The sequence below is a fragment of the Scatophagus argus genome, chromosome 16 (genome assembly GCF_020382885.2).
Source record: "Scatophagus argus isolate fScaArg1 chromosome 16, fScaArg1.pri, whole genome shotgun sequence".
NCBI lineage: Eukaryota > Metazoa > Chordata > Actinopteri > Scatophagidae > Scatophagus > Scatophagus argus.
The window spans coordinates 12519559-12542913 of NC_058508.1; the positions used below are offsets into that span (position 1 = coordinate 12519559).

A 23355-nucleotide genomic window follows, 5' to 3' on the forward strand; every position below is an offset into this window, starting at 1 on the left:
AATTGGGCGGGTTGACTTGATCGATGGTACAAGGTGCTTTCATGGTGTGCGCATAAAAAAAGAAAAAAAAAACCCACAAGGGAAAGAAAATCTTTTAATTAAAGATAAAGCAAAACCTGACAAACACATGTCAGAATATTTGGCAATTTATAAACCCATGAGATTTTATAATACATGTAACACAAAATCTGAAATGTTAAGTTATTCAGTCTTCATACAGAAACGGTCTTTGTACAACGCAAGTATTCCTCATCTTAAGTCACTGGCGTCGACCAAAGTGCAGATCAGTCAGTCTTGTTGCTGTGGTTCAGGTATCAACAAATCGTAACAATGTTCCTGAAGTTGTAGGTATGCTGGGAAGAAAGCAAACATGTTATACAAAAAAAAAAACTACAAATTTCCTCAGTGGTTCAATGTGAGTAATATATCAATTTGGTCAAATTAAATTTGCTCATGTTGCCTTGGGTCATTTTCTGATGGGGCTCAAGCTGGCTGGTTTGACAAGAACCACAAGCACATATTTTACCACCTGAGAGACAGCAACCAGCCTGTGGCTAACGGAAAACCCCTCAATTACTGGACTGAGAGGATTGTAAAATAAGAGAGCAGCTGCTTGAAGTTCTTGTCATTTTCTTTTGACAGACCTACTCCAAAACCTCAAATTAAAGAAATCAAAATCTTCTCAGAAACAAAAGCATGCAACCAAAAAAAAAAAAAAACCAACCAAATATTACCTCTCCACCAGCTCTGCACCAACAATGTCATGGATGTGATATTTCATGTGGAATTTCACATTCGAGGCCGTTCGCCGCTCTTCTAACTCTGCCTTTAAGACTTCACTATATTTGGACTTCTTCACCATGCCAAGCACTGCTTTACGACCTAACAGGAAAAGCAGTCAGTGGTTTAGAAACAAACAATCAATTCGCATTAGGAAGGCACTGTCAAACAGCTTTAAAATGAGAAGTTTACATGTGACATCGTTAAAGCAAAGTTGCAACTATCCAGCAAACTACTTATACCCACCTTGTATAAAGTACTTGGTGAATTTGCCAGAATTGGGAATGGAAAGCCACCAGCTGCCTGCGTCCCTCACAGTAAGGACCCCTGATTTAACCAGCTGCCTACATAGTGAGAAAGCAAAGTATGTGCTGATCCTTTTTCAAAGTAAAAGTAGAAAAGCTCCAAACACACGAGAAAAACAAAGTTAAAGTGAGTCCATTATATAAAACCTATATTTTGGGGTTTTTTTTAATACTTAAACCAAACTATGCTGCTTTAAAATAAAAAAAAAAGTGACCTTCTTGTCTTCACTGTTTCTCAAAAGCAAAATACAGTGTTTTTATTTCACTCAAACAATATTGTTTAAAGCTTGGTGTGACATCAAACACAGCTTCATTATGGAAAAAGCTCCAATTTTCACTGTAGTATTTCAAAAAGGAAAAGCTAAAAAAAAATAAAAAGTGGGATGGATCATTTTCTCTCGTACGTAATCTCAGAGTCTGTGAAGAGGAACTCCCTGAGCATCTTGTCTTTGCTGAAGCTCAGATCTGTGCAAGACGAAACCACTTTCTCCAAGAACTTCTCCACCGTTGCTCTTGTCTCTCTGCCCTCCTCTCCTGCCAGCACTTTGGCCTTGTAATCTGAAGCAAAGACCAGCCCGAAAGCTTCTGCATCAAACCCGAGCTGAAACATCAGCAGTTGTCCTTGTTCCCGCAGTTTATTCTGTGGACCACAAGTGGAGCAGTGGGTTGTGGTTTCACATTTAGACAGATACAAATCTGACTTTTCTGATACTAAAGAGCCATCTTACCAGCTCCTTGTCCACCAAGGTCTTGTCACTGTGTACGCTGTAGAGCTGGTGTTTAAGAACAATTTGAGGCAAAGTGTCGTTGAAGAGCTTCCTGGGGAACAGTGCCATGAGGTGCTCGAGGGTGGATTTGATGTCAGTTGGTCCTTTCGTGTGAAGAAATAAATGACAAGTGGATTTGACATCTTTAAATGAGATTTCAACAAAACTGTTTATCGCTTTGTTTTTGTTTTTTGTTGGAGTGACACCCACCATCTCCATTGCTGACAGCTCCAAACTTCTCTGTAGCCGTTCGACTTTTCTTCACCTTTAAAGTGTCTGAAATGAGGGTCCGTTTCCTGTTCATACCTGAGAGAAGAAATAATGGTAAAGAAATCATGACTTGCAGAATTAACCTGTTCATCACGCAGACAGCACCCCCCCATGTAAGAATATAATTTGGGCATTCAGAAAAATGACTAAACAATGAATTACAGCCACTTCCCTGCCACCGTGACATAAATTAAAGAACCACTTTATAAATACCGGCTAACTTAGCTATCATTTTCAAGCATTAGCGTTTTCTGATCCTTTTGTACTTATCTTGTTTTAACACAAACGATAGCTCTGAGGGGAAAAAAACTGTCTGTCATACTCATTTGAGACAAACACTTCAGCGACCCTATAGTTCAGTTCCTGGGTTTGTCTCTCGTTAGCCAAGCTAATGCTAACGCTAGCTGAACACACAAATAACAAATATCTGACTAGTCAAACTAGCCGAAAACCGTACCTAATAGCTGGCAATAGGAATAATACTTCTCATTGCCTTGTTCTTGTTCAACACTGCACAGGGTTCACAGCTTCCAAAAACAACCTAAAGAGTCTCCTTTAAAGTGACTCTTGGCAGGAAGTGTTTTGACTACTCCTCCACGCGGATTGGATGACTAACTGCATGCGGAAGTGGGGTTGGTTTTGGTGTTAGCCTGACGCTAGTTAGCTACCCAGCTAACGAAACAAACACACTCTCTCTCTTTGATTCGTTGTCACTTGCATGTCTTGTGGTAATTAAAGTAGACTCTTCAACACACGATAATTATTTTCAAAGAAAGCCGTGGTTTCCATCGTGGCGGACACCGGCACCGACAGAAACTTAACGTTAGTTAGTTGCTTCTGATGTGAATTCTGAATAAGGTAGGTTTTCATTTATTTACCTGTAATCAAATACTTTTAACAAGAATGGCAAAGCAAAGCACACTAAATACGTATATTTGGGAATCTTTATTAATATACAGCGGACATGCAAATAAGTTACTGGTTGCCCTGCACTCGTTTGTTTACACAATGCAGACACATTTCTACACAGACGTCAACACAACAACAATGAACACCTTTAAATTTAAACAAGTATTTATTTACAACACGCACGACAGGCAGTTGTGTACACAGAACACGAGTTGATGTGTTCAACTGGAGATACGATAAACTGTAGATCCTATGCAGAGGAATTAAAGTGTTACAGCTGCAAAAAGATTTAAGATTTTTATTTGCCATTTGTGCACAAACAAACAGTCCAGACGCACAGGAATTCTTGTGCAGGGCTCTCTCTCGAGTCAAGTAAGTTAAAAGGAAAAGATAAGGTTCTTAAAACACTATACAAGAAATAATAACAAGAAAGAAAATATATAATAAAATAAGAATATATATATAAAATATCACAACTGAATTATAAATTATGAATACTGCAACTGAAGTATGAAGTGCAGTATTCAAGCGCAAAAAAGATTGATAATAAAACAGATAAGTAACCCAAAAATCTGGTATACTATAAACACTATGACCATCTAATATATATTTTCCTACCAGGTAGCAATGGACCACCACAATCCCAACTCAAGTCACCACAACCGCTACTCAGCATACACAAGAGAGAGGGGTGACAGTGGAGGAAATCACAGCAGGATTAAACATTCAAGATCAGCTCGCCACCAGCATCAGTCTGGGCCAGCTTTTTGGCAAAACCCACTCAGCTCACAGGGTTTGAGCACCAGAAAAGAGCTATATGAAAGAGACTTTCCTGTTTACAAACAGCCTGTCGAAGTAGGATGTTTTTCCCTCGACTCTGAACGTAGATTCTTTAACGACAGCAGACAGATGAGATACTATGTGGAGCCTGACAGAAATCCTAACTTTGACCTGAAGGATGGATACAAGGACCGCTTCATAAAGAGAAATGAAAGTGTGGTGGAGAGGCTGGACCTAATGCTCCGCTGGATCTTGGCCAACAGATCAAAAGTCAGCTCAAAGGCCACCACAGTCTCATCATGGTAAGTGTTATTGTGATCTCACATCCAGCCACCTCTGACCACGGCTGTGGTTACGCTTTGATCAACCTCTGCTCTTCCCAGTGCTTTAGATGCTGACTTTGTGACATGGCGTGGTCATCTCACCAAGCTGCTGACAACTCCCTATGAGACAAGGGAGGGCTGGCTGCTGGCGGTCACGAGGTTCAGGGGCACGCTTTACATCAGTGAAGTGGAAACAGAAGCTGCCCGCAGGGAGCGAGACAACCGCACTGAGAGGCATGAGGAGATGATGTACTGGGGCTACAAGTTTGAGCAATACGCATGTGCAGGTAGGTAAATTTAAATAATAGAATATTATAGTAGCTGCTGTTTACTTTGTTTTCAAATCTTGATTACAGATCAGTTGATATTTGATAGTTGATATGATATGATATTTCACAAGTCTATTTGTTTTATAATTTGTCATAGCTATGAAGGCCCTTTTCTGCCAGGAAAGGAAAACAAATATAAAATGTTCTTAATGACAAAAATAAAAATGGTATTTTGAAATGCAAAATACTAAGACATCACTTTACTATCTCGGCTTTGAGATAGCAAGTCTAAATTAGAAATGTCAAGAGGGAAAAAGTGAATTGTATGTATTTTTCTGCTGCATCTTTTCCATTCATCACCTACTGTCGCCAAATTATGGTTTAGTATTTGGTCATTTTAACTTTAAATGTGTATATTTTGACTCAATTTGACATCATTTTAAACTTGACGTGAGTATTTTTATCTTTACTAACACTCCTAACTTTTGGTTTTTCCCTTCCTGACAGAAATGAGTCTTCATACATACCCATCTGTCTCACTATTTCACATTTGACACACACACTTATACCATATGAAGGAAAAAACACTCCACCTTTGTCCATCCCTGTAGATAACGTACACAGTCTACCCGACCCAGGCGGAGTGGTTAACACTAATGAGGCTTTCTGCACTGTGGTGCAAACTCGGCTCGCAAATCACAGTCTTCTGTTCTCCGGTGAGGTGGACTGCCGGGATAAAGATCCCAATTCTCCAGTTCCTCCTGCATGCTACGTCGAGCTGAAGACCTCTGCAGAGATCTGCACCCCCAAACAGCGCAGCAACTTCCACAGGTAGGTGATGAAACAGTTAAGTGTTGCGTAAAGAACATTTTCATGCCATGCTGTCTGTGGGTGATTTAATTTATCCACTTTAAGCTATGTGGGGGTTTTTTTCTCATTTTGGTGGCCCTCAGGTTCAAACTGCTCAAGTGGTGGGCCCAGTCTTTTCTCCCCGGAGTCCCTCGTGTTGTGGCAGGTTTTCGGGATCACGACGGAGTGGTTGTTGCCGTGGAGACTTTTCTCATCTCTAAGATTTCACATCTCATCAGGGTGGAGTGTCATTGTCTGCTGTGATCGCTGACTGATCATCTCATATGTAATTATTTTGATGTATTTTTTTAAATAAAAGACTATAAGTATATATTGTTTCTTCTCGACAGAACGAACACAACTGCTGGAAGCCAACGGTCTGTATGAACTTCTGTTGTGATTTCCTGTCTTTTGTTAAGGCTACAGCTACTGAAGACAATCCAGGGTGAGTTGCAATGACAGACTGCATTGTGGGAAAATATATTTCAAGCCCTCTGTGTTGTTTATAAGTCATTATTGTCCCCCCCCCTGCAGTGTGGTGTACCTGTTCTCCTATGAGCCCTACAGAGATGTGACCTACTCCGTCCACAGGGACTCCCAGTATTCCTTTCTGCCACACTGGTATGTGGAGGAGATGACCAGTATTAAGGACTGATTTACAACTGATACATGGTCAACTTGGACCATTAATTCAGACCTCCAATGCAGGGTTATTTCCCAAAATACATTTGATGTGTATCGAGTTTAACTCATCCTCTGAGAGTAGCTTTGTGAGTTCATTTTATCTCAAATCATTTTTTGTTTTCAGTACTACTTTTTTCTTTTTTTTTACTGTAAATAAAACAGTCATTACTCTTTCAATAGTGTTTCTCAAACTTTTATTATTCATTGGTTATAACAATAACAGTGGTATGTTAATCAAAACAAAATTAGAAATATATGTAAAAAAACAAACAAACAAACTGTGATGTAAAATAAGTGAAGATGACTTCAAGTAAGTATTGCATCAGCAGTTACAGGGTTTTTTTTTCATACAAAAAAAGATAAAACATTTCAGCAACAGAATGAAGAAGACGGTAATTAAGGCCCATCGTTTTGTAGTTGTCCAAATGTGTCACTGCCTTTGTGCTGTTTTATAACTAATAGCGACACGTTCTCCGGCTTTGGGCTTTTTCTGAATTGTTAAAATTGAAATTTGGTTCTCCTGCCTCATCTGATTTATTGACATTTCCTTGTTCTTCCTGCTTTTCCACACTTCTGCTGTTTTTCTTTCCTGGGAGTCTAAATTTGCAGCCTTACCGAACATTCATTACTATCATCGCTATCCCCCAGCCGTCAAAACACCTTGGCCCACACCAAAACCTATCAAATGGCATTCAGAGTGGAAGGCAAAGGCAAGAAGTCCCTTGACATGAAGTGAGCCAAGACCTGAAAAGTTATTAAAGAGCACCTGTGACATGTAAACCCAAAAGTACACAGTTTATAAGTTTTACAACATAAAACAGAAGTGAAAATGTACAGAAGTGTAAATTGTAATCCCCTTTCTTGACTTATTTGATGTTAACTGTAAATTTACAGTATCACTCATTGAAACTAAGCTACCCCAAAGGCATTGGTTAATAACATTTAACAGTCAAAAGGCTGTGGTTTCCTAAATATGTTACAAAGTAATAGAGCAAAATCACATGGTGACAGATTGAACAACCAGTTTAACAACAAGAAGTCAATCAACATTCACATGGTTTTAAGATGACAGACTTTCACTCACCAAATCAGAGAAAGAGCACTGCGATAAACAAATACTGCAAACTACTGCGAGCTCCGGCTGCCCAACGCAAAGCAGGACGCTGAGGTAAGCAATGGAAGACCTGCGTGACGAAATGTTCACACTGACCGATATCATCATGAAGACAGCAGACAGCTGAGTGCATCATGGGTTCATATGAAAACAGTCGTTAAAGCTCAGTTGTTAGCGCATTTTGTTTGTGATGTAATTCTGAGGCCCTACTACAGTATTACTACACATGTAACTTTTACTCTCAAACTGTGTGGGCTTAAGTATTCATATACCTATCTATATTATTACATTTATTTTTACTTAATATAAATATTAAAATCAAAACCTGTCACACTTTACATGCAAATCTTAAAGTATGAATCAGAGCTTCGCTTCGTCCCCTTCTCACAGCTATTGTTATTACTGCTGCTTAAGTTCACAAATTCACAGTTAAAACACACAACTGAGTGTGTGAAGAATGGTCCAGTAGCTCAGATCAACGCAGTACAAATGGTGTCGAAGCAAAAAGGCTGACATTTTGGGAAAGGCGCTTATTCATTCTCTGGCCGAGATTTCACGGAGAAGATTGACGTTACTCATAATAACTCATTCTCTCCCCAAACATCAAACCTTTCCTTTATACAGTAATGTGATGTTTTTCCAGATTTGTTCTGAATTCTCAACTAATGTTTTTTCTCAAATTTCATGGCGAAATGCGATTCCAGTCGCGAGCGAGTGACTTTCTTAAGTAAGTGACAGTCTTTTTCCTGTGCGAATGAAAGCACTTTCATTCAGACTGGAGCCAGTTCAACTCTGCAATCGACAAACTACTTCTATCAGAAAAATGTGTGGGTAAGATAATGAAGGGACAAATTCATTCTCATAACTTCCGTTGCTTTCTTTTACTCTGAAAATCAAATTAAATTAAGCTCCTGTGAGGTCACATGAAATCATCTCGACTGAAATTCACCAGAGGAGAAAAGCCTGCACAAATGGAACCAGCTGAAGGTTAAGAAAGAGATCGTATTTTAAATATTACACCCAGCTCTGTTTGTACCCTATGTTCAGTGTGAGTGTAGCAATCTATGGCCCTAAAGACACCAGACCCATCTCTTATTATAACGTTGTTGTGACAGATACAAGTCATTGCATTAACATATCACCGCCAGGCACTGATAAAACCTACTGATGACGAGCAGTACTGCAGTACTGTATTCAAGTAGGTGCGTGTTCACTGCTTTAGTTTCCTCTGCAGGCCCATGACTTTGAAGGTTGCAGCGGTGATTTTCTCGTACACAACGAACATGAGGGCAGCCGTCAGCACCGTCTGCAGCAGCTTGGCCTCCAGGCCTTTGAACAAACCAAGAACACCATACCTCCTGCGAAAGAACGAAGGGATGTATGGTAACCAGCTATCATAACATATTCCCCAGTGTGCTCAGTCTGTCAGGGAATGTGTTCATGTTTGCAGATGCACTCACTTGATCCTGTCCATGAGCAAGGAAAAAATGTTTGAGAGGCTCCCAGTCACACCGCCTTTGCCATCACCTTTGTACTGGCCGAACTGACGAGAGAGCATAAACCAGGTTATTTTCCTTTCCTCCCATGAGACCTGATTTACTGATTTTTTTTTTTGGGGCTCATTTTGCTCACTGTTACCCAATACTGTGATGAGATTTTGAAGATACTGAGCATCAATAACATCTACAATAAACATTGATTACTGAGAGCTTCATTCATTTTCAGTGACTAGACTCAAAATTCTTTTAAGTAGGATGAATTCATGGCTGTTTTCTGAGGTTTTTATTAGAGTTGTTGATGATCCAGAAGTATAGATAATCAGCATGTGAGTCACCTTGGGAAAGAAAGGAAAAGAATGACATTTTTATAACATAGTATTTACCCTCAGAATGGCCTGAATTGTCTGAAGAGGATATGTCGCGGTGGTAGCAATGGCTTTGGCGATGGCTCCGATGACAAAGATCTCTGCTGAGGATATCTGCGGAGGGAGACACACCGATTTAACTTTGACCGTAAGGTCAATTGTTTTTCTACAAATATAATTTGCCTCTCAAACCATAAACTGAACAACGCTATATGAACTTTAACACAATCAAAATTCGACTGATTGTATTCCTTAAAGTGGTCTCCACAGAAATGTCTGTCTCGTGTCCACTCACCCTCCTCATTCCCTTCCCTGCCTTCCTCTTCATGGCCTCATAAAACATGAACTGAACAGCAGGGTTGAGGACGAGGATGAGAGAAGGCAGAGTGCCGTTCCACAGAGCTCCCACCCCCTCATTGGCTACGATCTGTGAGAAAGCATCTGAAAGAGAAAGCCCAAAAACAGGAGGGTTTTTACAACTGTGCAGCAACAGAAAAAACAAGTCTGCACTGTCAAACTGTAATACATAAATATCACTCACCACATATGCCCCTGTAATGGGTCTGCTGGAGGTCTTCGTTTCTGAACTTTGCCCCCTGCAGCTTCAGTCGAGTGTTGACCACCCACATAGGAGTTGTCAGGATCACATTCACCACCCCTGCATGAACAACACATCATCTGCTTTCTTGAATCATTCTTAAAGACACCTTGTCGAGGTTTTATTTTTAAAAAATCACTAGTAGCTCTATGGAGCATGATGATGCGCATGCCCGCCAAAGGTTTCATCTGATTGATCTATAGGTGGCAGTACTGTGCCAACAACAGCAGGGAGGAAGACTGCTAACAAGTTAACATGAATGTAAACCACAGCTGAAAGGATTGGTCGATTAATTGATGAAAAGAAAATGGACGTTTCTGTTTTACGTCCTTGTAAACTGAATATCTTTGAGGTCTGAACGGCTGGTTGAACATTTGAAGATGTAATCTTGGGCTTAAACTTAAAAAGGTAAGTAACTGAAACATATTTGTTTACAAGAAAACTCCACAGGGCACCTTTAAGTCCTCCACTCAACGCTTTTAATATTTGACAGGCGCCATTAAGTCATTCATGACCATCACTTCAGCTGTGTGCGTATTTACCTGATACGACGCCCATGAGCAGATCTTTGCCAGGTCTGGACTTTCCACTACCAGATGCCGTCAGCTTCTTCAACGTGTTGAACGTGTAGAAATAGACAAAGTTGGAGCAGCAAAGGCTGGAGATGACTGGCAACCAGCCTCTATACAGCGCCTGACTGGGAGAAATGGTGGAAAGACGTTTGAATAGTGAACATTCAGTCATGTGACCAAATCATCAGCCTAAACAGAACTGAGTGTGCAACAGTTTTAAATAAGGCTGCAACTACTAATTATTTTCATTATCTATTAATCTGGTGATTACTGCTAACATGTCAAAAAATTGTGAAAATGCACATTTCAGATTCTGTTCAAATAGCTCATTTTGTTTAAGAAACTGTCCAAAACCCCAAAGGTATTCTGTTCATTTTCATAGATAACTGGCAAATACTTACAGACTTAAACCATTCATTGATTAACAAGATCATTGCAGATTAATTTACAATTGACCAGCCAATTGATAAACTGACAGTTTCAGCTGTGGTTTAGAAATATTTTACTGATTGTGAATGTCTCACTCATTCAGTTGTTGAAATCAAACTAAGAAGACTGAATTTAAGAACAACACAAGCAATAACTTACACTTACTTACACACAATTTTAACTCTGCGACAGTGCGACTCAAATACTTACAGGCCTTCTTCCTTTGCTATCTCAGCTAGGATGATGGGAGTAGAGTTAGACTTTCGCTTCTCATCCACTGAAAAAACATTTACAAGAGTGACAAAACTCAGTGATCGAGTCCTTTAAACAGGCTGAATGAATACTGCTCAGCCTGAACAGCCATGTAATGATTTCTGTGGCTATGGAGAAGTTTTCTTTTGGTCTGAATAATAATCCAGGCAATGCCACCAGAGCAGCAGCAGAAGAAGAACTCAAATCTTGAGTCTACCACAGTGTAGAAACACTCTGTTACAAGTAAAAGTAATGCATTCAGTATCTTACAGTACAAACATATACTTAAAGTACCCAAAGTTAGAGTATTCATTATGCAGGATGGCATATTTCAAAATATTTTATATTACTGGATTATAATCGTGGAGGCACTGATGTGTTCATAACTTTAACCTGAAGCTGCTAAATGTGGGATGAATAATTACTGCTTTATATGCTTCATCTGCTGAGTAGCTAGCTCGAATGAGGCAAAGTATTTCACAATACAAAATAAGGCAACTGAAGATAAAGATAAATAAAAACTAGACAAGCGCCAGTCTCAATAGGTGTTACTTGAGCTGCTTCCTTAAAGATGTCCAAAGTGTGAGTCACTGGGCTCATACAGGACTACTCCTTTACACCTTTAGGAAGCAGCTATAGTGACTCCACAATGAAGTAAACTAATAATCAAACAATCAATCAAGTCTGTTTAGAGCAGCTGTAATCAGGTAACCTCTGTCCCAGATGATAAGACCTCAAGACTCACCCTGCAGTCTGCTTTTGGCCGTGTCCAAAGGGAAGAAGACGGTCATAGCTGTCACACTCCCCTAAAACACAACACATTGTGATGAAACTGACGACTGAAAATACAAAACCAAATGACAAAAGCCTCACTCACACCCAAAGCGCTAACATCAAGTTAGCAAGACGAGAAGAGACCAGGAACTTCCACATACTTCTCATAAACTTATCGCACGTCTTTTGCGCTTTTTCTCTGCTCACCATTGCACCTGCCACAGCGTGAACCAGAGTCTCGTAAGACAGAAGGCCAACAGTCGAGCCATCGTTCCCGGACATCTCTGCGGCGTCTCCCGGTAAGTAGGACGGCACAGACCAAACACTGGTAAGAAAGCGCGGCGGGCGACCGGAGGGAAGATGGTTAGTGGTCGGTCTGTTTTTTCTAGCTGCGGAACAGTTGGGGGGGGAATTAGATAAACATTCACAGATACAGCTCCATGGTGTTCATGGTGTTCACAAGCTCCAGGGCGGCCAGGGTGAGAAAGAAATGTTTCCTCCCAGTCACTATTCATTGGTTGAGCCGGGTTGAAAAACTTCTTCTTCTTCTTCTTCTCCTTATTGTCGGCTTGTTTTCTTCTTCGTCTTCTTTTTTTTTTTTTTTTTTTCCTTTGGCGTTGGGCGAGTCATAAAGATGTATCATCCACCTACTGGACTGGAGGGCGGAGCGGTGGACTTAAAAACAGGGACGCAATGTAATAAATGTAACTTTTCGGAACACAAAAAACCTACGGACATAAAAAAAATCATACAATTTATTTTTTTTATACTGCACTTACATATAAAACTTATAATCCCAGCGATAAAGCCATATGTAAAATATAGTCTTCTTTAACTATAATACATAACTTATAACTAAATAGGTTCATTAAAGTAATACACTAAAATGCAAATATTAATTTGTTTACTTTACAAATTCAGATTTTACACAGAAAACATATGAAGAATTTTCATTAAACTACCCAGCAAGTAGGAGCTTAAATGTGCTGCCTTTGCATCACATGTTAAGCTAATAAGTGACATATTGTTTAATATAAAAGATTCCAAACATTTTATTTTGTTTCAGGGTTATAAATGTGACGATTTTGTCTTAAATTACTGTAAACTCAGTCATTTTTAGGACTGAACTCTTGATTGGACAGCACATATTATTATATTATTATAGATTATTATATATAATGATAGCCAACACTCACAGAGGTTTCTGCTTTGGGTACTTTTACTTTTCATACTTTAATGTCTTGATATTACTTATTCTATAATGAGATAAGATGTATTTTTCCTTATTAACAGAGCAGTATGCTCATACATGATAATAGAAAGACTAGATAATCATTAATGCATCATATTTTATAAGGTGCTGTTTTCATATGTGATATCTTTATCTAAATCTACATTAAATAGTAACTATAGCCGTAAAATAAACGCAGTGAAGTCCTATAAAGTACCTCAAACTTGTACCCATAACACTGCTCTGACAGCACTTATGAAATACTGGTCTCAAGTGTTACTTGTGTTTGAAGAAATTGTGCATCTGACAGCAGTGAACTGGACTTTGCCACTGGACTTTTTGTTTTATGGCTCTGAGCTGCTGATATGTTGACGCCCAGTGATCACATTGTTTGCTCGGGTCCACAGTCACGTCAGTCCATGCAGTCCGTGGAGTGGGGGGAACAGAGGAGGAAGAGAGATTTGTTTAAACTTTCTGTGCTCTTTTAGGAGATGTCAAGGTACCACAAAGCAGCGATTGATGGATACTTGGACCTCTTGAAGGAGGCCACGAGGAAGGACCTGAACACTGCGGATGAGGATGGCATGACTCCCACCTTACTGGCCGCTTTCCATGGACATATCGATGCTCTTCAGCTCATTTGCAGCAGAGAGTAAGTACAACTCACTCCTCAATATCACCTGTGCTACTCACAGTCCATCCAGACACTGAAAGATCCTGTGATAATTGCAGGCTTTTCTCCATGATTATTACCTTTGTGCTCTAAAGTTTACTGAAATGTTTTGATTTCCCAGAGAAAGACTGATCAGTTTGGCTGTATATTGTTAAGCCGAGACAAAGAAATACAGACATGTTAATGCAAATTGTACAAAAATATGTAGTGTGTAATGTTTTAAAACTAAACTAAAATCACCAGCAGAACTGTAGTGTTCACTGAACAAAAGGCTAACATGTTGTTCAGTTCATTTTATGGCCGAAAAATAATGTGCTTTTTGTATTTTCATACTGTGCACCGGCTATTTAGGACTTCATCTGGGTTTTGACAACACCTGCTGGTGTTCACATTTCATTCACTATAATATAATGAGCCAAAACTCAATTCCACTCTTTGGACTGCTCTCTCCCATGAGCTGAGCCAAATGTTTAATCAGCCAAAGCCATGCTTTAAAACAAAAGAGGCCCTTTTCTACCTCCCCCACACCCCCCACCTCCAGCATTCATCCAACACAACAAAAGCCTATAACTGCATTCTCAGCGTAAAATGAGGTCCAGAAAAGATGCTGGGAAGATATTTAGTAGGGCAAGTCTCACCTGCGTGGCCAGAATTAAGTGACGCATTTCCGTTTTTTTCATTGCCGGCATGAGGTGGGATTTATGAGAAGTGGTTGCTGGAAACCAACAATCAAGACTTTTATGGTTGTGACACTGGGGCACAGCCCTGGAGGACTTAATAGTTTACTAATTATTCTCAGCCCTGTTTCGTAATATTTTGTTAAACGTTGCAAGTATGTTTTGTATAAATTTGAGCCTTACATATAAAGGAGTGGTTTGACATTTGGGGAAAATTTTTTTTTTTTTTTTCTCTCTCTTGTCAAGATCAAAAGACTGAACATGTCTATGAGGTAAATATGTAGCTGAAGCCAGCAAACAGTTAGCTTAGCTTTTGCATGCATAAAACATGGGAGCTCGTGTAATTCTCCTTCTGAAAGCAAAGAGTAAAATCTAACAGTATGAATGAGACAGACAACATTTGATTTCACATCTTCAATTTGTCTTTGAAAGATTTTTTTTCCCACATTTCCTCTTATTGGCTCAATGAGTCACCTTACTGGTTATGATTGATTGATCAGGAATCATTATTATATGGAATTATCCAGTGATAGACAGTATCAAAAGCTGCAAATATTTTTACTTTAATGAAGATTTTCTTTTGTGTCATGCAGAGGAGATCCCAACAAGAGTGACATCTGGGGAAACACACCGTTGCATCATGCTGCAGCTAACGGCCACATGCACATCCTCAGCTTTCTGGTCAACTTCGGCGCCAACCTGTTTGCACTCGACAACGAATTCCACACAGCCATGGACGTCGCTGCATCTCGTGACCACATGGAGTGCGTGCGCTTCCTAGACGCTGCCGCCGCACAGCAGACCAACCACAATCCCAAGAAGGTCGCCAGTGTAAAGAAGGAGGCAGTCAAAGAAGCAGAAAAACGTGTGAAACTCTGTGAGAAGGTGAAGAAGAAACACCAGAGCAAGATGGATAAAATGCAGCGCGGAACGAACAATACTGGGTCTGTTACAGAGGCCAGCATGGCATCAGCACTCTCGAACGGCGGCACCGTGACCAACGTCAACGAGCAGTTCTCCAAACTTATTGCTTCCGATAAATCTGGTTCTCTCACAGCTAGGGTTAAAGGTACACTCCAGAAGAAGCTCGGGAGGAAAGATAAAGGCACAATGGAGAGATCAGGAGGGGGTGGGAATGTTATTTTCCTCAAACAGGACAGCGGAGTATCCGAGAAGCCAGAATTTCTGGATGTCTTCAGCGAGCAGGACGAGAGCATTTTAGATGAAGAAGGAACATCAGGCTATGAAGATGATGATGACAATGAGGAACCAGGCCACGTCAAGCAGTCCATCTTCAACCGGCCCGGCCTTGGAGGTCTGATTTTCATGAAGAAGATGGGGCTGGAGTCAGAGGACATCCCCACTGGGAACAACGAAAGTCTCGGCTACCTTGTTGAGAACAAGATGTTTGATGCGGAGGACGACGCTGCTGGCTTTGAGTCCGATCTGCCCTGGGAACAGGAAGATCTGGGACTGGATGATGATGAGAATGATGAAACCTCTCCTTTAGATGTGTTCTTGTCTTCCATCTCCTTGCCAGAGTTTACCCTTGCATTCAACAGAGAGCACCTGGACCTGGAGGGGTTAATGCTTTGCTCTGATGAAGACCTGAAAGGCATTCGCATCCAGCTGGGACCCAGAAAGAAAATCTTGGAAGCTGTTGCCCGCAGGAAGAACGTGCTGGAGAGTCCTGGCATTATGAAGGACAGCTGTTTGTGAAAAGAAAAAAAGAACATTACCTTTTTCTAACCATTTTACCAACCAAAATTCTCATAATTTTAAGTGATCAAACTTACACTCTCTAGGAATGGAAATGTTTTGTGCAATGCTCTGTTTATATACAGTATAATCCATGTTATAACCAATTACAGCATGACGGTGTCAGAACCTACATTTAAAATCTGGTGGGAAAAACATGAAAAAGAAATGACCAGAAACTCAGTCTTAAATCCAGAATAACACTTGAACAAAAACAAGAGATGCTTTGATGGGAAATAGTTTCTCCCCATAAATGACATAACAGTGTGGCTGATTTGTTTGTGCTGTTGTATAATTGGTTTGACTGTTGACAGCGTGATTGTCAAATGAATAAAATTTGTGAAATATACTGTGTCTGGCATAGGATCCATGAATAATGTTTTTAATATAGTAATGCAGAGATGCAATATAATATTCATGGTTTTCATTAGTGTATATTTGCCTGAAACTACAGAACCGATGTTTCATAGCTACAGAGGGAGCAGGTCCTCTGTCATGGAGTCAGTCATGTTGCACTGCCTTGTCTCTGCAATTGCCCAGAAATGACAAACTAAACACTTGCTGCATGGAGAGCCTCCACCATAGAGGACAGAGTGACAGCGGGTGGTCAAGTGAGTTGACTAGTTGGCACTAAATCCTTCACACTGGACCTGTGAGGTGATATTATAAAGTAGATTGTTCCAAAATGGACCATTCCACACAATAAACTCTTTTACTTTTGGTACTGTAATTTTTATGCTAAAGGTTTTGAACTTCTACATGCAGCAGTTTTATTTGTGACAAAGCATTTCTGCGCAATGGTACTGCTACTTCCACCACTGGTCGGTCAGTGAGGTCCAGTGAGTTCCAAAACACGGGGGCGGGACCTACTTTTCCTTGGAGCGAAGCCGGAAGTACGGTGAGATTTGTCTCTTTACCTGTGGGAGGAGCTTCCGGTGAGAGGCGTAAATTGCTGCTCTTGACCGTTTGATGCTAGAACCGTGTGTGGGGGAGCGTGTACGCACCGCAGCGGTCACGATTATGCCTGACAGGTAATATGTGTCACTGTTACAGTTGTTATAGGTTTATTCACACCTGTCTGTACGTGGTAAGGATTCACATGAAACTGACTGACTAGTTTGACACGATGGAGACTGCTCGTTTGCGCCGCCAAGTTGCGACATGATTGCTAAGCCTCATTAGTGAGCTACTAGACAATCTCAGCTCGTCTCTCCGCCTTGTTGCTTTCGTCCGCTACTTTAGCAAAGTGAGAGCTTGTAGGAGCTCACTTACTGAGACCGAATTCCACTTTGCCCAGCGTGTATTTAAATCGTTGTTGGCATCCGATCGGAGCTTTTGTCGTCTAGGTGTTCTAACTATCATGTTTTGTTTTGCCTCCACTAAACCTCTCAGGCTTCCATAGCAAAGTGAGACATGGCCGAAGTGATTGGCGTCTGCGCCGGGTTGCCTTTGCCGTCCACTATGAACGTCACCTTCCCGATCCAGGAGGACGCCAGCACGGCTGCGGTCGCCCCTTCAGTCCCTCTGAGCAGCGAGGATTACCTGTTCGTGGATGCCAGGCACCCCAACACTGTCCTGCAGGGCCTCAACAGCCTGCGGCTCAACAACGCCTTCTGTGATGTGACCCTGTGCTGTGGGGGACAAGAGTTCCCCTGCCATCGCATCGTGCTGGCCTCCTTCAGCTCATACTTCCAGGTAAGCCTCTCATAGTTATGTCAGTGACAGACAGGTGGAGTCCAGCCTCCTGTTTCTAAACTAGAAGATCATGTAAACAGCCATGAGTTATGTCTGCTCTCGTCCCTTCAGGCAATGTTTTCCACTGACCTCATCGAGTCCAAACAGGAGCGGGTTGCCATCAATGGAGTTGAGCCTCAGATGATTGGGATGCTGGTGAGCTACGCCTACACATCCGAGGTGTACATCTCTAAAGCAAATGTGCAGGTGAAGTCTCTTGCCTTTTCTTCATCCGCTGTCACCCTTCCGAGGATGCGTGCTGAAAAATATTTGAATGTGGTGCAGGCCCTGCTGGCAGCAGCCAACCTGCTGGACGTGATGGCAGTTCGAGAGGCCTGTTGTCGTTTCATGGAGCGTCAGATGGATGAGATGAACTGTGTGGGGATTCACTGCTTTGCAGAGGCGCATTCTTGTAAAGTGCTGGAGAAACGTAGTATGGACTACATCCTCGAGCACTTCAGCAGCGTTCATCAGCAGGTGAGAGGCTCATCGAGTATTTATCAAGCAACAAATGCCAGTTCTGCTTCTCAAATGTGAGGCATTCGCTGCCTTTCTGTGTTTCATAGATATGTCGGTGTCAGTCAGACTGAGGATTATGTCCAGTTTTCCCTGGCTACATGAAACAAAACAATCAAAGCTATTGTCAAGTGAATACAAAGCTGCCTCTGCACATGTCACCAGTACCTCACCAGGATAATTGAACCTGGCAGTGTTGTTGGTTTCATGTGTGAAAGGGCTTAACGAAGATAATCTTACCTGCCTGTCAGCACTTAAACTGACATTTACATGTGATAAACTCCTATCATAGCCTGTTTAGAAAGCAGCCTGCCCCTGATTTCTGCCTCCTTCTTTTCTTTTTTTTTTTATTATTATTATCCGCCAGGAGGAGTTCCTGTCTCTGTGTGTGGACAAACTGACAGAAATCCTTGCCAGTGACTTCCTCAATGTGCCTAAAGAAGAGATGGTGTTTGAGGCGTCCATGCTGTGGTTGAATAAATGTCCCTCTCGCAAACAGAGCTTCGAAAAGGTAGGATTCACTTGAGATTATGCAACCTTTTTGCGACCTGTGCACAGTTCTGTCCTGTACTACGGTCCAAAGAGTATCCTGCAGAGATGCGTGTGTTTGGAGCTGACAGTGCAACGTGAAAGAAACCTCAGCAGCCGCCGCTATTAGTCTTAGAAGCAGCCATAAATCAAGGACTACGTGCCACCACTGTCAGGCGCTCATACTGACAGCACCTCCGATCCACCACCACCACCCCACTGCTGCAGCAGTCTGATGCAGCCAGCTGCTGCTTAGCTTAGCTTAGCACAAAGACAGCTAGCCTGGCTACGTTTAAAGGTGAACCCACATGCCAGCACCTGTAGATCTCATTCGTTTAATCCATGCAGAAAACGCAAACACGACACATTGTGCTTTTACGACAGGATTATGTGCCAGACTGCTTGCCGTTCTCTGTCATGTGGTTCCTGTTGTTGTCACTCCTACATTGCACTGTGGGATATTTATGTCGGCGTAGCGTCCAGTGCTTGCATATTGTAATATTTTCCTGGAAATAGTGTACATTTCACTTTCTGTTGGTTTCATACGAACGTTTTGGACATGCTGTATTAGCTTACTGTGGTTTGGAATTTTTCAGTCCGGGCTAGTTGTTTCCAGCTCCTGACTGTATCTTCACATTTAACATGTGAGTGGTATCGATCTTCTCATCTGAATCTTAGCAAGAAGGCGAATGACTATATGTGGAGGTGGCGGGTGGCAGATTCTCGTGTTGGACGTTGGACACATGAGGTACAGTGGCAGTTCACTGGAGCTTTTCTTTTTCCATTTGTTCCTTAAAGGTGCTTGAGCATATCCGGCTGCCTCTCATCAGCCCCTACTACCTCCATGATGTGATCGAGTCTCTGGATGTGGTGAAGGAGAGCCAGGGCTGCCAGAGGCTCATCTCTGAGGCCAAGGACTATCTGCTGCTAAAAGACCGTCGTGGAGAGCTCTACTGCCCCAGAGCGAGGCCACGCAGATCCACAGGTGAACACGCTCACACCTGCACGTTCATGTCAGCCGAGAGCCAACCACGTGCGCTTTCAGTATGGTTAGATGCTCTGTCTTTGTCATGCTAACGTGTTGACAAAGATGGGGAAACTGATGTCCCACTCATCAGTTTGGGGTACTAAACAGCTCACGTGCCTGGTAATCTTTCGTTTGATCTTTGAGAAATAATTAATGACATTTCTTGCACTTTGTCCTGACATTTCATGGGTGAAACAGTTAATTGATGAGCAGAGAAACTGATGAGCAGATTAGTGGGTAAGGAAAAGAATCGTTAGCGCATCTGTCCAATGGCCTGTTGACGTGCTTCGGCTCACTCCTCCTCTCTTCCTCTGCTCTTGTTGTCATGGCAACAGGGACAGCTGAAGTGATAGTGACAGTTGGCGGGGAGGACGACAAGGTGGTGCTGCGCAGCGTGGAGAGCTTCGATCCTGTGACGAGTCAGTGGAGGAATCTGGCCTGCCTGCCCTTCGCTGTGAGCAAACACGGGCTGGTGGTCTCGGGTGAGGAGGGACTCTGATTGAAACTTACTGGATGATGTTGCTCCCATATTGTCTCCATTCTGGAATGAACAAAACCATCGAAAGTGACGTGTTTCTTTCCCTCCTCCTCTCTGTGTCTGCAGACTCCACTCTGTATTTGGCAGGAGGAGAGTTTCCTGACGGCTCAGCCAGCAGGGAGATGTGGCGCTACGATCCCTGCTTCGACTCCTGGATTGAGATGGCTCCCATGAATGTAGCTCGCTCCGAGTTAGGTGAGGGAGCCTCAGTTTGAGGCCATAAAGTACTTCATTTTGCCTTTCTACTTTTGCTGACATCCATCCTTGTCCTTTTTAAAGTTTTTGTTGTTCAGGTAGATGCAGATGCAATTGTAAATTTGTAGTTTGTTGCAATCGTCCTTATTAAGATGTGACGACACACGGACTTGGCCACAGTCGACAAACCCTGAATTTCCATGAGACTTCTGAGTGATGCCACAGTGTACCTCGGAGAACTTGTGCTCAAAGCAGAACTAGTGACAATAGCTGAAGTTGTAACTTGGTGACCTGATCAATCTTCCTGACTTCACTCTCTCCTCAGGCCTGGTGATGCTGGACGGCTTTGTGTATGCAGTGGGAGGTTGGGAGGGTCGCTCTCGTCTGGACTCGGTCGAGTGTTATAACCCGCACACCAACTCTTGGCAGTTCACCGAATCTGTCAAGATGGCCGTCACAAGTCCCGCTGTAGTGGCCCTGGATGGACTCCTCTATGTTACTGGTAGAAAACAGGCCACTCACGTGCAGGTTTTTGTTGAGAGTTGTGCTTGTATTGAAAATATTTGGATTTACTGAAGTTAGTTTCTCGTGTCCTGGTAGGTGGTGCGGTTCTGGAGGATGGCGACGGCACGGACCTCGCTCAGGTCTACAACCCTAAGACCTCTGTGTGGACGGAGGTAGCCCCCATGCAGATCGCTCGATCCGGTTCAGCGGCTTGTACACTCAAAGGAAAGCTTTACGTTATAGGTGCGTAACGTACATCATAGCACCTTAATGAACCTCTAATGAAATCAAGAGAGTTAATTTCCATCTCGCTTTCGTTCTCGCAGGTGGATGGCATGCCTCGACGGAGAACACAGATAAAGTAGAGTGTTACAATCCCAAAACAAACCAGTGGACCATGTGTGCCCCCATGAAAGAACGACGCTACCGGCCCGGTGCTGCTGTGGTGGACGGAAAAATCTACGTCCTGGGAGGGGAAGAAGGCTGGGACAGGTGAGCGGTTTATCTGGGAAAATTCAGAAAAGGTGCTTATGAATCTAGTTTCGCAAAGTAGGAACCAAATTTAGCTCCTCTGTCATAGTTTGTGACTTTTTGACAGAGACTGACAACTTGTTTACAGCTTGTTTCACGTATTTAATCCTCCACCAAGTGCCGCAAGTATCAATATCAAAGTGAGGGACAGGCATTTCTTCGAATACTTAATAACTTTAAAACAGAGTAAGCTGAAGTCCAACTATGAACCAACTATTCTAAGCAGAGCCAGACAAAGAGATCCAGGGTGTGTTTGTATGTGTGTGTGTGAATTATGCAAACAAATGGACGAGACAGTGGACAGGTGGTGATTGAGTGAGCAAGCAAGTGAACAGGAGAAACCAAATTTTCTTTGCTATATGATTCAGCGCAGTTATGTAACCCAGTAAAGCAGAAATAAATAACATATAACACTCGAAGAAGTGTCCTCTGCATCTGCATATCTTCTTTTGCATCATAAACAGACAAAACACAGAAGTGTGTGTGTGTTCAGATGCTGTGGAAATATGCAAATGGGGACATTCGGTTATTGATTTACATCCTGAAAGAGAAGGACTGACGCATTTACAGCCTTTCTTCTTAGCGAAAAGCAGCATTGTTCGACTCAGTTTTTGAATGTACAGCTGTTTAATTCTGATCACCATTCACGTGCAGATATCACGACACTATTGAGAGGTACTGTGACGAGACAGACACGTGGGAGATTGTCGGGGAGATGCCCACCAGTCGCAGCTGGCTGAGCTGTGTGTCTCTTCAGCTGAGGAAGGACATCCACATGAGCAGCTGTCCTGGGACGCCAAATGACAACTGAGCAAAGGTGTCGGTGGAGAGGAAATCCTTCCTGGTTCTTATTTACACCCTCACTGGGAGACTGTGCACCACAATGCTCAGAGCTGAGGACAGCAGCGAGCTGAGAAGAGAAGCCTGGATTTGGCACAGCACCGTCTGAGCTGTTGCCGATGGCATAAAGAAGTTGGTTTTGAAATCGGTGACTGCTTGTGGACTGAGTCTCTTTTGGGGTGAAAGAAGAGACACGAATCTCAAGGGATCAACCGACTAATCGACGGCTCAGTCAGCCGTCTGAACTCACTCTCTGTGTGATGTGAACATGTTTAGGATACTGTTTTAATGTCCGAGCACCTCAAATCTGTGAAGATTTTCCCAGCCAACATAGTGTATTTTTGTATCATTATTATTATTATGTGATGTATTTATTGGGGTGTGACTAGGTATAAGCTCTTTTTTTTTAAAAAAAAAAATAGTAATCATTTGACTCAAAAGATGCTCTATGGGCCAAAAAAAACTTGCATTGTGAATATTTTTGAAGGTTACCTGTGAAAAAGATGTCTATATGTGATCTGTGTTTTTGTATTTAAACTTTGTAAGTTCTGAATGATGGTCTTTACTACCTGTAACATGTTGAGTATATTTTTGTAATGTAGCGTGCATCATGTATCTTAGTGACTTATAAATGGAGTTGGATTCTAATAAAGATGTTTAATTCTTTAATGTGACTGCAAGTGTTTGTTTCTTTCCTTTTTAAGAAAATGCTTACATCTAATCTGATGTAAACTCTGCAGTATAAATTGTTTTTTGTCTCCAGAAATTGTTTCTTTTCATTTGTATAAACTTAGAAGTGTTAGTCCTATGAAATGTATTGATGGGACCAGTGGAAAATGGGGGGAAAAAAAGATTAAATGTTATAGAAATAATCATTGAATCAAAATGATTTAAAGGGAAAGTTCACCACCAAATCAAAAATACATATTTTTTCCCATTCTACTATTATTTTTCCCCTGGATGACACGGGAGCTCAAAGTGCCCAAAAAAGTAAATTTGAAAAACTTGTCAATGGTTAATAAGGTTCTTGTGTTGGAGTTTTTGACCTGTACTAATGTTAGGGA

The 23355-nt window shown here is 41.9% G+C and overlaps 5 protein-coding genes across 9 annotated transcripts; 3 read left to right on the forward strand and 2 right to left on the reverse strand.

Moving 5' to 3' along the window:
* Positions 1–76: 76 nt before the first annotated feature.
* Positions 77–2715, reverse strand: LOC124072808 (serine/threonine-protein kinase 19-like). 3 transcript variants are annotated; one of them, XM_046414508.1, is made up of 7 exons: positions 2580–2715; positions 2063–2158; positions 1814–1956; positions 1490–1725; positions 1027–1124; positions 735–882; positions 77–353 (listed from the first exon to the last, which is right to left on the reverse strand). In XM_046414508.1, exons 2-7 carry the CDS (start codon positions 2154–2156, stop codon positions 308–310), a joined length of 765 nt encoding a protein of 254 aa, XP_046270464.1. In that variant the 5' UTR covers positions 2157–2158; positions 2580–2715; the 3' UTR covers positions 77–307. The 3 variants fall into 3 exon arrangements, with proteins under 3 accessions (XP_046270464.1, XP_046270463.1, XP_046270465.1); XM_046414507.1 differs by lacking the exon at positions 2580–2715 and adding an exon at positions 2445–2488; XM_046414509.1 differs by lacking the exon at positions 2580–2715 and adding an exon at positions 2393–2412.
* A 33-nt stretch (positions 2716–2748) lies between these two features.
* Positions 2749–6120, forward strand: dxo (decapping exoribonuclease). Its single transcript, XM_046414504.1, has 7 exons — positions 2749–2980; positions 3653–4113; positions 4195–4421; positions 5015–5234; positions 5357–5492; positions 5603–5697; positions 5787–6120. The coding sequence occupies exons 2-7, from the start codon at positions 3659–3661 to the stop codon at positions 5905–5907; spliced, it is 1254 nt and encodes a 417-aa protein (XP_046270460.1). The 5' UTR covers positions 2749–2980; positions 3653–3658; the 3' UTR covers positions 5908–6120.
* LOC124072807 (peroxisomal membrane protein PMP34) lies at positions 6114–12105 on the reverse strand. 2 transcript variants are annotated; one of them, XR_006845601.1, is made up of 10 exons: positions 11747–12105; positions 11511–11571; positions 10724–10790; positions 10055–10209; positions 9456–9572; positions 9210–9355; positions 8933–9028; positions 8511–8593; positions 8158–8408; positions 6114–8100 (listed from the first exon to the last, which is right to left on the reverse strand). XR_006845601.1 is itself a non-coding variant. In XM_046414505.1 (9 exons), the coding sequence occupies exons 1-9, from the start codon at positions 11819–11821 to the stop codon at positions 8261–8263; spliced, it is 948 nt and encodes a 315-aa protein (XP_046270461.1). In that variant the 5' UTR covers positions 11822–12105; the 3' UTR covers positions 6114–8260. The 2 variants fall into 2 exon arrangements, 1 of the variants encoding a protein (XP_046270461.1); XM_046414505.1 differs by having other exon boundaries at positions 6114–8408.
* Positions 12106–13175: 1070 nt separating this feature from the next.
* anks4b (ankyrin repeat and sterile alpha motif domain containing 4B) lies at positions 13176–16237 on the forward strand. The gene is made up of 2 exons (XM_046416594.1): positions 13176–13422; positions 14714–16237. The coding sequence occupies exons 1-2, from the start codon at positions 13262–13264 to the stop codon at positions 15837–15839; spliced, it is 1287 nt and encodes a 428-aa protein (XP_046272550.1). The 5' UTR covers positions 13176–13261; the 3' UTR covers positions 15840–16237.
* A 539-nt stretch (positions 16238–16776) lies between these two features.
* Positions 16777–22965, forward strand: si:ch211-256e16.3 (kelch-like protein 20). 2 transcript variants are annotated; one of them, XM_046416320.1, is made up of 12 exons: positions 16777–16909; positions 17271–17573; positions 17685–17819; positions 17898–18089; positions 18496–18639; positions 19455–19641; positions 20007–20165; positions 20288–20416; positions 20742–20918; positions 21017–21163; positions 21247–21412; positions 22106–22965. In XM_046416320.1, exons 2-12 carry the CDS (start codon positions 17292–17294, stop codon positions 22260–22262), a joined length of 1875 nt encoding a protein of 624 aa, XP_046272276.1. In that variant the 5' UTR covers positions 16777–16909; positions 17271–17291; the 3' UTR covers positions 22263–22965. The 2 variants fall into 2 exon arrangements, with proteins under 2 accessions (XP_046272276.1, XP_046272277.1); XM_046416321.1 differs by having other exon boundaries at positions 20019–20165.
* The last annotated feature ends 390 nt before the right edge of the window (positions 22966–23355 follow it).

What these genes read in the sequence shown, in the direction of transcription:
- si:ch211-256e16.3 (XM_046416320.1), top strand. Translation starts at nt 17,292, where the DNA reads ATGGCCGAAGTGATTGGCGTCTGCGCCGGGTTGCCTTTGCCGTCCACT. An exon ending in CCTTCAGCTCATACTTCCAG is followed by an intron (nt 17,574 to 17,684) that starts GTAAGCCTCTCA and finishes TCGTCCCTTCAG; the next exon opens with GCAATGTTTTCCACTGACCT. An exon ending in TGTAGCTCGCTCCGAGTTAG is followed by an intron (nt 20,417 to 20,741) that starts GTGAGGGAGCCT and finishes CTCTCTCCTCAG; the next exon opens with GCCTGGTGATGCTGGACGGC.
- LOC124072807 (XM_046414505.1), bottom strand. Translation starts at nt 11,821, where the DNA reads ATGTCCGGGAACGATGGCTCGACTGTTGGCCTTCTGTCTTACGAGACT. An exon ending in ACGCTGTGGCAGGTGCAATG is followed by an intron (nt 11,572 to 11,746) that starts GTGAGCAGAGAA and finishes GTTGTGTTTTAG; the next exon opens with GGGAGTGTGACAGCTATGAC. An exon ending in CAATTCAGGCCATTCTGAGG is followed by an intron (nt 8,594 to 8,932) that starts GTAAATACTATG and finishes CTCTCTCGTCAG; the next exon opens with TTCGGCCAGTACAAAGGTGA.
- dxo (XM_046414504.1), top strand. Translation starts at nt 3,659, where the DNA reads ATGGACCACCACAATCCCAACTCAAGTCACCACAACCGCTACTCAGCA. An exon ending in TGAGCAATACGCATGTGCAG is followed by an intron (nt 4,422 to 5,014) that starts GTAGGTAAATTT and finishes CCATCCCTGTAG; the next exon opens with ATAACGTACACAGTCTACCC. An exon ending in CAGCGCAGCAACTTCCACAG is followed by an intron (nt 5,235 to 5,356) that starts GTAGGTGATGAA and finishes GGTGGCCCTCAG; the next exon opens with GTTCAAACTGCTCAAGTGGT.
- LOC124072808 (XM_046414507.1), bottom strand. An exon ending in AGCTGTCAGCAATGGAGATG is followed by an intron (nt 1,957 to 2,062) that starts GTGGGTGTCACT and finishes TTCACACGAAAG; the next exon opens with GACCAACTGACATCAAATCC. An exon ending in GGTGCAGAGCTGGTGGAGAG is followed by an intron (nt 354 to 734) that starts GTAATATTTGGT and finishes CTTTCTTCCCAG; the next exon opens with CATACCTACAACTTCAGGAA.
- anks4b (XM_046416594.1), top strand. Translation starts at nt 13,262, where the DNA reads ATGTCAAGGTACCACAAAGCAGCGATTGATGGATACTTGGACCTCTTG. An exon ending in CAGCTCATTTGCAGCAGAGA is followed by an intron (nt 13,423 to 14,713) that starts GTAAGTACAACT and finishes TGTGTCATGCAG; the next exon opens with AGGAGATCCCAACAAGAGTG.